Source organism: Schistocerca serialis, chromosome 9 (genome assembly GCF_023864345.2).
Source record: "Schistocerca serialis cubense isolate TAMUIC-IGC-003099 chromosome 9, iqSchSeri2.2, whole genome shotgun sequence".
Taxonomy (NCBI): Eukaryota; Metazoa; Arthropoda; class Insecta; order Orthoptera; family Acrididae; genus Schistocerca; species Schistocerca serialis.
In genome coordinates this window covers 497442069-497455792 of record NC_064646.1, presented here as the reverse complement: position 1 = coordinate 497455792, position 13724 = coordinate 497442069, and the positions used below count along the sequence as shown (strand labels likewise).

Genomic DNA, 13724 nt, shown 5'->3' with positions numbered 1-13724 from the left:
ATGCCACCTACTCCGACCAAGGGCCCTCCCCATGGGCGTTACCCAGCCACAGCAAGGGCCACCTGGCAGGATGGCCATTGCCGGGAGTCCTGATGCCCCAGGGAGATGGGCATCTACTCCTTGGCATACATGGGGAGTAAACAGCGCAGGCATCAGTAGAGCGATCCCTGTGTTGTCAGGGGGCTACAACCAACAGGGTACATGGCGGCCCCACCACAGCGGACTGGCTACCGTGCTGGATCTTAGGTGCAAAAATGTATAATATCGTCATCGCAGCTAAAAGCAACACTTCAGTGTGGGAAACGCACCCAGGGACGGATCCTCGCCCAAGAGTTGGAAAACGAGCAGGACACCATTGCAACGACGAGAAAGCCGGCTAAAGGTCTCAATGCACGACAGATACAGTGCACCATGTAAGGCGCCCTTCCCCAATTGGCTCGCTCTTCGGAACAATTTAGAAAGATGGAGGTCAAACCCGAGAGGGGACCATCACATAAGGCCGAAACATTTGAGACTCCTTTTAGTCGCCTCTTACGACAGGCAGGGCCTATTCTTACCCCCGAACCCGCAGGGTGGTCCTACTTGATATCCAGCAGCCCATCTTATTAAGCACTGATACTGCCTTTCCGCAGAGAGCACTTATTAGTGCACATCTAAACAGTTATGGCATAACTTTATGTCCACATAAGGTCTTCTCCCAGCTAGTCAGTCACATCACAAAGAAATGATATGCTACATCAATAGAACTGCCAAGTTTTTGCAAAAAAATTGAAATCACCTTCGAACCTCTAAAAAATTTCTTAAAACACCAAAGCTCTAAATGCCACATTAAAATACATGTTAGGAGCATCACATTCTCACAAGTGATAGAGCAAAATGAACGTAGCAGTACACAGAGCACTCTCAATCAATCCTAGATAGCATTCCTACCTGTGCTTATGCATTGACAGCACCATGAGCCATATCAGGAGCAAAAGTGTTCCAGTCCATTCACACATTCCAAAAGCCCACGGAATATGTGGAACATTATCGAGGAAAATGTCTGGCAATGGAGGATATTTCTTCATATCAGGTACACGGTCATGTACTATAACCATCACAAAGGATGTGATCCAAGTCACAACAAACAAGTATCCTAAGCTTATGAGGGCTTTCCATATCTCGGGTTGAAGTTGAGTAGCACGACCATCCTCAGAGAGTGGCGGTGAGTGGTTTGCTGAATACTGCTGCTGCTGATCGAGGGGTGTGCTCCCACCATACAGGTACAAGAGTGAGTCTCCATTGCCCTGCAAGTAGAAGTTTTTTTACAGAAGTAAAATTTATGCTAAAATAAACAATTTTATTGAATACATGTTTTCTACATATTTTATACATGCATTATTATATGCCTGTCTGTACACCTGTCTTTCAATTAGCATTGTAGTAAGCAGAGTGGAGGGAGGGAGAGGGGAAGTTCTATCTCTACGCTCCTATTCAAATGGGTCGAATAACTATCTCTTTTAGGGTAGTTGGTGAGGACATGCAAGGGAAGAACAAGGGATGGGAGAGGTTGTAAAAGGAACAGTATAGCAGTGTGGCATTGTTGGGCAAGAGGCCCAAGCTGTAGCATCGGTTGGCTGATTGCAGAGATTTGCTTTCTTTGTACACACTGGCACATTTCCTTGCCAAATATGAGTGTGTCAGTGACTGATGGCTGCATGTAGAGCTTACAGAAGAGGATACACTAAGACTGTGCTGGAGCAGAACATGCAGGTGAACACAGACACAGGGTGGGAGACTGCTGTAAGAAACGCAGAGTAAAGCACAAGGGAAAGATTTTCAATAAGGGAAATAGGGCCATTAATCTGTAATCCTAATTTTCAAACTGCCAGTTTGGTGGAAAACTTTCATACATGAGTGGATTTATATAAATATCTATGGCTGGAATACTTCATAAATCTAGATTCCAATCCTGTACCAGTGTGCAACTACTTTTAATAATAAATTTATGCAGTTCTCTGCTACTTCTAACTGCACCAATGATGATTAAAGGAAGTTGGAGATGAAAATGTTCAAAGCAAGCTAGGCAACACTAGAATGAGATTTTCACTCTGCAGCAGAGTGTGTGTGTGCTGATATGAAACTTCCTGGCAGATTAAAACTGTGTGCCCGACCGAGACTCGAACTCGGGGCCTTTGCCTTTCACGGGCAAGTGCTCTACCATCTGAGCTACCGAAGCACGACTCACGCCCGGTACTCACAGCTTTACTTCTGCCAGTATCTCGTCTCCTACCTTCCAAACTTTACAGAAGCTCTCCTGCCTGGTTCGCAGGAGAGCTTCTGTAAAGTTTGGAAGGTAGGAGACGAGATACTGGCAGAAGTAAAGCTGTGAGTACCGGGCGTGAGTCGTTCTTCGGTAGCTCAGATGGTAGAGCACTTGCCCGCGAAAGGCAAAGGTCCCAAGTTCGAGTCTCGGTCGGGCGCACAGTTTTAATCTGCCAGAAAGTTTCATAGGCAACACTAATTGATTTAACTATAAAAACAAGTCTGATAAAGGCAGCAATTACATTAACTCATTAATGCTACCTGCCAATCAATTTCAACACTGCAACTCACACATTCCACACAATACATCAATAAGAGTTCTGCAGCACAGTCTGCAATCTCTATCTTTACTTGCCTCCAAAAACTTTATTGTCCACAAATGTTGCATTACCTACAGAAATGCTATGTCCCACTGTAGATTAGACTCACAAAAATTTCCAAGGTTGTATTGTTACTGCACTATGTGACCATAAGCTGCCCTAAGACTCACTTCACAAACACACGTCTTCAAAACCAGAGCTCCTTCCTATTGTGTGTGGAACTTTGAATTCATCTCACTCCGTGTCCTCCCTCCTTTTACTCCTGACACTCGAACCCCCCGTAGTATATGTTCTCCTACAACTACTGTTAGCTTGCTCACAATTTGCTGCTGCTACATACCATGCTGCGCCATTATTTGTGATGTTCACCATTACAATTACAACAACCCTTGAAGCAACAGTCCAAATTAAGTAACAGATGTATAGGAAGTATGCTCAAATACATATCAAAAACGATATTAAATACTACATAGTTTAACAAATTATTTCTTGGAAAATTTAAAGTTAGTCACTTTTGCTATTTGAAAATTAATCATAATTTGGTCACTATGTAAATGTGTTAAGAAATCAAAAATGTAAAGATAACATAATAAAATATACTCGAAATGTAATGCAATGATGAATGTATGGCATGTAATCTGCATGTGCTCAAGATTAAAGTAGGGCTGTGAGAAAAATGGAAGAATGTAACTTATTTCATTTGGTCCAAGTTCCACCTCAGTCAGTCATCTGTACACTTGTATTCTATTATGAAGATAAGTTTCCATCCATACAAGAGGTGTCCCATTAATGCCATAACACAGTTTGGTAAGTAGAATTCTGTGATCCACACAAAGGCATTGTCAAGGTCACAGAATATACCTACAACATAATGTATTTTCTTTAACTCTTGTAGCACTTTATTTGCTACATCTTTTATGTATGTATGTAGTTTATTCCTCTCTAATAGTACCACTGTGTGGACCTTAATCCAAGACTACAGCACTTACAACTACATCTAGGCCCTTAATGTCAAACTACTTTTTTAAAAGATAATTTTTTACTACCATTTTCCATTTATGGATGCTATTGCTTGTCCCGTAGAGCACAACTGGCGGAAGAAGCGACAGAATGTGAGGGTATCACTTGAATGGCTTGGCCAGTTTTGTTTGCTCCCCAGGATTTATACATGTATAAAACTTGCTTGGATTCCCTACTGCAACTAATCTGACACCTCCCGTTATTGCAAGATGCTCTTCTCAGTGGGTTGAAATAGCATCCACAGAGCCCCACTACTGGTCTCATCAAACTGGTTTGGAGGAAAAGGGGAGTATGGCTGTATGTGCAAAAAAGCAAGTCAAGTCCCAGGCACTTCAGGTTAATGAATGTTGGGTTGAACAGTTTTTTGAATGCTGTACTACAACTGAGGACGTGGGGATACACAAGCTTATTATAAACAGTTTCCAGGCCACTGGCAAAAAGTATATTACACATCATAAAGCAGTTAGGAATAGCTTCAACAAGGTTATGCCGGCCTAATTTGAAAATTACTGTTTACAGAGATTAACACTAACTTCCTACTACGTCGTACCAACCGAAGGCATGTAGAGTACTCTATATCCAATTTTGGACTATTTTCCATAGTAAAAGTCCCTATTATGATTGAAGGATACAGTGCAATGACAACTGACAATTTGCTTTTAGATCAAAGAAATGGGAATTTGAAGCGACATCATTCCAAATGCAAAGCCAGTAAACTAACCGCTGTACACCTCGTTCAGCACAAGCTGAAAATTACTTGAAAAAACCCAACAATCTACCACTTCTTTTATAACTTTATTTGAGAGCAGTTTGGGCTTTCGTCCATCTTCAATTGGCATAATAAATCTGGAAAGCAACTTTCCATAAATAAAGTTTTTATAAAGGAGGTCAGTTCCCGTATTTCTTCAAGTAATTTGATTTACAACCATGGCGTTACAAAACCAGTAGCACAGATAATGTGACATTTTGATACTAAGTCAGTTCCAGAGTCATGCACAGATAGCACAATTAGAGGGTGTTCTATACGACAGACAGAATGCAATGAACTTCTATTACAATCAAGGCTTTCCACATCCAACCATTTCAGCAACGCAACATATCAGACTGGTTGTGGTGGTATACATATTTGGCCACCAATACCTCCCGACATTACACAAACATTTTTGAAAATGTAGTGACAATTGAAAATTGACTTTAATTTAGATTGTGTTTATTGTGAGTGCTCACCTTAACTAACGGTCAAAATAGAGTCAGCACACACTCTGCTAAAGAGTGAAGGCAACTGTGGTAAATTTATTATGGACTGTCAAAAATATATTGGGGAGGGGGGGGGGGGGGGCAGGGTGGGAGACGACCTACACAATTAAAAAAAAATCATTTCACAAAAATGACAAGTATTTGCAAGCTATTATATCAGAAACCATTTATGATGGACCATACATGTTACAAATATTTTTTGCTTAAAATGGCCACTTCTGTCATCTCCCAGAAGATTTAGTTTTCCTCCTACAACATCTTTAATAGCCTACCAACAAATCACCAGAGTTTGTCATGCCCAGCATAAAAATTCACCCTTCATAAATTTTTGCTGTATTTCATTCATATAAATATGAAAGAGACAGATTATATACCAAAAGTCCGATCCCTTGCCTGATTTATTGTAAATTATTAGCATGACAAATTTAAATACAGTGTGTTTGCCCCATGATTGCAAAGATTGCTGTGAAAGTTTTATTATAATATTGACAAATGGTAACTTAGTGGCGAAAATTTACCTTCTCAACAACAGATGCTTCAAAGAATCTAAGAAACGAAGCAGTAAGAAATGCGACAATGTTTTTCAGACTATCTCACATTAAAATAAGCATAATGGTAAACTGAAGTTCATGAAGATCACAGGAAGGGAAGTGTGTACTACAATAAAAGGAATCAAAACACTCACTCACTGTCCTTAAGAACTTTTTGAACAATCAGATGCATGATTCAGATATTAGAGCTGAAACACACACTTCAAAGAAGTGGTAACAAGGAAGAAAACTGGAGCAGAGTTTTTTTTGTCTCCATAGTTACAAACAAAATTAATATATTTTCTGTTTAAATGACATGAAAGTACAGCACACAAACCAGGAGTACCATTTTCCTTCATACAGATGTTGCACAAGCACAGTGTCTATGGTTACATGTTAGTTACCATAAATATGAGGAAACGTTGCTATGACAATGAGAGATTTGAATGTATGTGGGAGGTAACACTGAAAACATAGTAAATTATATGGTGGTTACGAATTAAAAAACACTGAATCATTAACCCAAATAGCTTTTGTGCATGTAGCCATCTTGAGATGAAACAGCTTTGCATCATAAAAGCAACTGTCAAAACAACAAACAGAAATGAGTTAAAAATTAGTTACTGATTACCAAAGCGTCCAATTCCACCCATCGGCTTTAATCCATGACGTAAGGCGGCTGTTGTGTGTGAAGTCACTGAGTTTAGTTTGTGAGAGTAGCGTGTTTGTAGGTGTTGTTGTGATGTGATCGGTGGTGTGTTTTTGTGTTGTGTGTTAGGTGATGTTTTTGGTTTAGTTTGTGTGTGTGGCGTGTTTATAAGTGGCATATTGTTGCGGTCGGTGGTTATCTCTGGTGGTGTGTTTATGGGTAACGTGTTATGTGGCATATGGGGTTCACTTCCATGGTAGAATTGCACATGTGTGGTATCGGTGGTGACTGTGCTTTCAGCGGAATATTTTTCAGGGAGCTAACGATTTTGGTTTTGTTATGTCGATGTCATTGTAGTTTTTTTTTTTTTCTGTTCGTTGTGTGTCAATTCTGGTAAATTGCTTTGTTTATGTCTTTGGTAGGTATGGATATGACTGACACGGTCAACAGTTTTCAGTTGTCGGCGATGATGGGGGCCAGTGCGTTGTCTCTAATAAAATTTCTTCAGCTGTTGGCTGAAGTTGTGAAGTGTTCTGTGTGTCGCGAAGAAATGAGGCTTACTAAAGTTCTGGCATCTGGGATCAGGGACAGCTATATGTGGAGATGTCGTAAAGATAACTGGTCAAGGGAAGTGTTCAATTCCAATTTTGTTGGTTTGTTGTGTTTTTTGTATGTCAAGGGAAGTGTTTGATTCCATTGGATATTGTTTTTAGTTGATTTTTTTAAGGATGTGGTCATTTTATTTTATCATTTGGTTTAGTGGCGTGTGTTTATTTTTAGTTTGTCCCCACCCAAAAACCCCCAATTTCTCCCACTTGTCCCATTAGTTTCATTATATTTTTGGAGGAATATGTGTTTGATGGTTTTTCGATTTATTTTTGTGTTTGTTGTCATGTTTACGTAACGACGTCAGTCGCAATATGGGAGTTTCCACCATACTGGTCAAAGCAGATGGGTGTAATCGGACGTTTCCATTAACCCAAAGTTTGTACTTATTTGCAGATAAAAATATTCTAGTAGTTTCTTAGGCAGGAATAAGTGGTTTCTTAGGCAGGAATATGGCAGATGTCAATAACAGTGATAATATTCTTACAATAAACCACTGAAAATAACATGGGATCTAGACTTCACTCTTAGATGCAAACAGAAAGAAATAACAGCACAAATGAGCTTGAGACTAAGCCAATTAATGTGAAAGAGTTACAGACTGCTGCTGTTGTGGTCCTCAACCCAAAGACTCTTTGATGCATCTCTTCACACTACTCTATCGAATGCAAACCTTTTCATCTCCGAATAACTACTGAAACCTACATTCTTTTGAACCTGCTTATTGTAGTCACACCTCTTCCTCCCTCTGCAATTCAATCTCCCCCCCCCCCCCCCGCCCTCCTACTTCCCTCCAACACTTCATTGATCATCCCTTGATGTCTCCAAATGTCCCCTATCAATCGATCCAGATCTAGTCTAGTTATGTCACAAATTTATGGTTATATGATATAATCATCTAATCTTCAGCTTCTCTTGTAGCACCACGTTTCGAAATTCTTAACTGTCATCTTGTCAGAAGTGTTTATTGCCCACATTCACTTCCATACAAGGCTACACTCCAGACAAACACCTTTGGAAAAGATTTCCTAAAGCTTTAATCTATAGTCTATGTCAAATTTATCTTCTTCAGAAACGCCATTTTTGCCATTGCCAGTCTACATTTTATATCCTCTCTACTTCTGCCATCATCAGTTATTTTGCTGCCCAAACAGCACAATTCACTCATTACTTCTAGTGGCTCGTTTTTTTTTATCTAATTCCCTCACCATTACCTTATCTAATTCCACTGCATTCAATTATCCCTGCTTTGCTTTTGTTGATGTTTATCTTATTTCTTTTGTATCAAGACACTGTCCATTCTGTTCAATAGCTCTTCCAAGTCCTTTCCTGCCAGACAGACTGGCAAATCTCAAAGATTTTATTTTTGTCCATGAATTTTAATTACTTCTCCAAAATTTTTCTTTGGTTTCTTTTACTGCCTGCTCACTGTACAGAATGAATAACAGCCCTTCTCAATCATGGCTTCCCTTTCATGCCCCTTGACTCTTAACTACCATCTGCTTTATGTACAAGTTGTAATAACCTTTCGCTCCCTGTATTTTACCTCTGCAACCTTCCAAATTTCAAAGAGTGTTCCAATCAACATTTTCAAAAGCTTTCTCCACATCTACAATAGCTGTAAACATAGGTCTGTCTTTTCTTAATCCATTTTCTGAGATGAGCTGTATGATCAGTATTGCCATGCATGTTTCTACATTTCTCCAATGCTCCAACTCTGAAGTTGGCTTTTACCACTTTTTCCATTCTTCTGCAAAGAATTCATTTTAGTATTTTGCAACCATGACTTATTAAATTGATAGTTTGGCAGTATTCACATATGTCAGTACCTGCTTTCTTTGGTACTGGAATTATTACACTCTTGTTGAAGTTTGATGGTATTTCACCTATCTCATAAATCTTGCACATGAGGTGAAGTAAAGAAAGGAAGATCACAGTTTAATGCCTTGTCAACATTGAGGTCATTAGAGACTGTGCACAGACTCGGAATGATTCCAGGATGGGAAAGGAAATCGGCTGTGCCCTTTCAAAGGAACCATCCTGGCATTTGTCTGGAGGGATTTAGGGAAATCGCAGAAAACCCAATTCAGGATGGTCAGATGTGGATTTGAACCTATGTCCTCCTGAGTACGAGTCCAGTGTGCACCATGTGGGATAGTTTTGTCACAGATGACTCTTCCAAGGACATCAATATTCCTGACAGAATGTAATCTACTCCAGGGGCCTTTTTTCTATACTTAGGTTTTTCAGGGCTCTGTCAAACTCTTCTCAAAGTTTCCTATCTCACATATATATTCCCTCTTCCCATTTTATAATATAGCCTTCAAGTTCATTTCCCTTGTATAGCCCCTCTATATACTTCTTCCACCTTCATGTCTTCATTCTTTGCTTTCGCCTACTGAATGTGACGACGGATTATTTTTCAAGCCTCTAGCATCTATGTTCTGTGGAAAGTGAAGTGCCCAGTAAGTATTGAAAACAAATTTAATTGTAGAACAAAGGTAATAAGATCAAAATTACAAGAATGTGAAAAAATTATAAAAGAGCACAAAACCAAAAAATCAATTCATTTACAAGTTTGTTACCAGGGGCGACTGCCACAGAATTTAAACTACTGCACAATCCAAACAGGAACACAAGTACTAACATGTATGTAAAGTAACAAGGCTTCAGTGAACTTTGTGTAGTTATTTGAAAATAGTGTGCAATGATTGAACTGGTTGTACAGAATACCATCTATCATATGGATTAAAGAAAATTACATGTGAGCTAACAAATGTAGTTATAGGGACACATGAAAGAGGAAGCAGGGAATATGTGGAATTATGGACATTTTACTATTACATTATCTGAAGTTTTACAGAGAGGAGAATTGGGAACACAAGTAGAATCTACTGTAATGAAAATGTCAACCTGTTCTGATGCGAGGCAAGCATTCTTGACTATCTACAAAGCATATTACAATGCGCTCCCAAATATTTTGCTCTTCCTAACCAGTGTCTATTACACACAGCACAGTTGTTAAAAACAACAAAATCACATGATCATTTCTAAGATTTCCTGATTGGCTAGACACACTAACCTTTTCATAATGACAAGAGCTTGTCATGTACAATTCAAGCATCAGTGTAAAGTTATGTGGACAATACTAGTTACTAAATATTTATCTTAAACAGGAAGGGAAAATGGTTACAGTTTAACATCCTATTTATGACAAAGTCGTTAGAGTTTGAGCACAGGTACAATTTGGTAAACAAGTGCTTTATTCCGCATACCAGTTCCCAACGATATTCGAAGATAAGTGTAGGGAAACAATTGCTTAAATCTGGGATGCCAGCAATAGAAGAGGATTACAAGGGAACATGTGAATAAAATGACAAGAAAGGCTTAATGCTTTTGTATCTAACAAAGAAAATAATCTGGCAGAAGGCAATTCTCACAAAATGTGTCTTCAGAAACTTTAATGTATGCTACACACTTTAGAATCCTCCATATTCCAACTTGCTAATGATATTTTACTGCCTCAAGACCATTTTCATTGTTTCACAGAGTGTGGAATTGCTCAGTGACAAATGGTCCATTGTACACAGATAACATTCTACAACAGCTCATTTAGTCTAGAGTCTGCGCAGATCAGCATAATAGCTACACAATCAAAATATGAGCTCATACAACAGTGATTCATCATATTTTATCCATACAGAAGTTCAGACAGTGAGGGGGTTACACAAGTGTTTTACGTATGTGTATTTCAATATAAACAAATGCTCTGGCAGACGACTGGAAGATCACACTACGACAAGAACATCCTACTAAATTGTGTATGTTTTCGAACTAAGACCTAAAACAAACCAGAAAATAGATAAGGTATCAATATCTTACCTCCACACGGGACACACACAGTTGGTTTGGAAGAAAACCAGTGCACGAAAAATGCAGGAATATACCTGGGTCATAGCCCAAAGCGATAATAGCCTGTTGATTCTGCAGCTGTAGGCATCGGATGTCTGAAATTAACTTCTTCAAAACGCCAACCCGCTAAACATGTAAAATAATAAATGTGTCATTCATATTGGCCAACAAAATGTATTATACACTGTATCATGTACATTGGTGTTTTTACCACACTGCAACTGGTCAATTCCAGCACAAAGTTTGTTCAATCATAACATGAAAAAGATCCGAATTTAAATAATTCAAAATTAAAAAAGGTATTATACGTTACCTGGGGGCACTGCTGAAAAATTTCATGACGTATATCTTCCTCTGTTAAAAGCAGTAGAGCCCTGCCATCTATTTCGTTCTCAACGAATTTCTTAACTATTATTTCTTTGTGGTCGTGGGATTCTAACCACTTCGCAACACTGTCAACTGTCCATTCCAAAACTGTGCCAGGTGCCATATCTCACTGTTACAGAAGGAAACATAATTTAAATAACTCAAGTGACATTTAAACAATTAATAAACTTTACAGGATAATCAAAGAGCATTTTTGTCTCAAGAAGGAATGCATCAGAGAAGCTGTCGCTATCGATAACATCACTGTTTACGGCACTTGCTATACAGTTACCATTAACACGAACGAATCAATTCATGTCGCCAAATTTCCAGCATCTTGCACTCCTGCGCAATGACAGCATTTTGACACATGCTGCTTTCTGTTGCGTCAAAGATACACTCAAAGATATACCGCGACCTTGTTGCGCTTCTGTTATGTTTCAATGCTCCCGGAAGTTTAATACCTTTCGTACCTCGTAGAGCTACTGCTGCTCCACTTCAGTGAAACTGTGTCATGTAGCGGTTTGCTGCCAGTGGTCTACTGCGCTTACAGTTTTCAGTACAGAACCACTCACGGTCTAAATGTGATTCACCACTGCCATCACCTCGTACTGTAGCGGGCGAAGGTTTGTGCTCCTTATCATCCGAGATGAGGCATGCGGAAGCATTAAGTAAACAAATGTCGTACTGTTGTGACGCGCTTGGTACACCTACTGTATCATATGTTCTTAGATAGCCATTTAAGTTTTTAATGAAATAATAAAACATCAATAACAGGAATAAGATACGTACAAAAGAGCAGTTTTGTGAAACAGACCTGAAACACTAAATTGACACATATATTGGACCTACAGTCTCCGACGTCTCTATAAATGGTTCGCGACGTCGGTTGTTATAACATTTAGGGCCCTTGTATCTTAAGTTTATAGAAGTTCGAGGGGAATACTTCTAAGTGTACTCAAGTAAATTTCCGCAATAACTGATAAAAATAAACCGACTGTTCAACTGAAAGAGATTTTAGTTTCTTTAAGTAGAGGTAAGATATACATTTATTGTGATTGAAGACACGAACAGAATACAGCATATTACCATTAATGATAGTAAATTGTTAATATTGTTGTTTGCGAAGAGGGCACGATATTCTTGTAAATATTAATTCTGTATAGAAACATTCTTTTAGCGGGGCACAGAACAACGTGCAAAGAATCTGTGGAGCGTAAACAAGAACCACAGAGTAAATCGTGCGCACAGAGCTTTCATTCTAGTTACTAAATTGGAGCTACTCTTGGTACATCGGAAGGTTATATTTGATGTGTGGCAGACTGTATTTTGTTATCCTAAAGACAATATGGTATGTTATAATGGGTATGCATCACGGCTCTACCTGTTTCCACAAAGATACAGTTCTCTCTTTCACCGCAGTCGTTTACTGTGGACTGGACGGCATTGTTAGGCGCCGAACAACGCCCTCTTCGTGGATGTTGTTGTTGTTGTGGTCTTCAGTCCTGAGACTGGTTTGATGCAGCTCTCCATGCTACTCTATCCTTTGCAAGCTTTTTCATCTCCCAGTACCTACTGCAACCTACATCCTTCTGAATCTGCTTAGTGTATTCATCTCATGGTCTCCCTCTACGATTTTTACCCTCCACGCTGCCCTCCAATACTAAATTGGTGATCCCTTGATGCCTCAGAACATGTCCTACCAACCGATCCCTTCTTCTGGTCAAGTTGTGCCATAAACTTCTCTTCTCCCCAATGCTATTCAATACTTCCTCATTAGTTATGTGATCTACCCATCTAATCTTCAGCATTCTTCTGTAGCACCACATTTCAAAAGCTTCTATTCTCTTCTTGTCCAAACTATTTATCGTCCATGTTCCACTTCCATACATGGCTACACTCCATACGAATACTTTCAGAAATGACTTCCTGACACTTAAATCAATACTGGATGTTAACAAATTCCTCTTCTTCAGAAACGCTTTCCTTGCCATTGCCAGCCTACATTTTATATCCTCTCTACTTCGACCATCATCAGTTATTTTGCTCCCCAAATAGCAAAACTCCTTTACTACTTTAAGTGCCTCATTTCCTAATCTAATTCCCTCAGCATCACCCGACTTAATTAGACTACATTCCATTATCCTTGTTTTGCTTTTGTTGATGTTCATCTTATATCCTCCTTTCAAGACACTGTCCATTCCGTTCAACTGCTCTTCCAAGTCCTTTGCTGTCTCTGACAGAATTACAATGTCATCGGCGAACCTCAAAGTTTTTATTTCTTCTTCATGCATTTTAATACCTACTCCGAATTTTTCTTTTGTTTCCTTTACTGCTTGCTCAATATACAGATTGAACAACATCGGGGAGAGGCTACAACCCTGTCTTACTCCCTTCCCAACCACTGCTTCCCTTTCATGTCCCTCGACTCTTATAACTGCCATCTGGTTTCTGTACAAATTGTAAATAGCCTTTCGCTCCCTGTATTTTACCCCTGCCACCTTTAGAATTTGAAAGAGAGTATTCCAGTCAACATTGTCAAAAGCTTTCTCTAAGTCTACAAATGCTAGAAACGTAGGTTTGCCTTTCCTTAATCTTTCTTCTAATATAAGTCGTAAGGTCAGTATTGCCTCACGTGTTCCAGTGTTTCTACGGAATCCAAACTGATCTTCCCCGAGGTTGGCTTCTACTAGTTTTTCCATTCGTCTGTAAAGAATTCGTGTTAGTATTTTGCAGCTGTGACTTATTAAGCTGATAGTT

General features: G+C 39.2%; 1 protein-coding gene across 3 annotated transcripts in view; it reads right to left on the bottom strand.

Moving 5' to 3' along the window:
- The window catches only part of LOC126419128 (ceramide phosphoethanolamine synthase-like), a 70918-nt gene extending 59332 nt beyond the window's left edge, over window positions 1-11586 (bottom strand). Inside the window, exons 1-4 of one of the 3 annotated variants that reach the window (XM_050086233.1) lie at window positions 11438-11586; window positions 10912-11094; window positions 10569-10724; window positions 931-1286 (exon numbers count right to left, since the gene is read on the bottom strand). In XM_050086233.1, the coding sequence (XP_049942190.1) occupies window positions 931-1286; window positions 10569-10724; window positions 10912-11088 (689 nt within the window). In that variant the 5' untranslated portion in view covers window positions 11089-11094; window positions 11438-11586. The other 2 variants (XM_050086234.1, XM_050086232.1) reach the window with 2 other exon arrangements.
- Between the last annotated feature and the right edge of the window lie 2138 nt (window positions 11587-13724).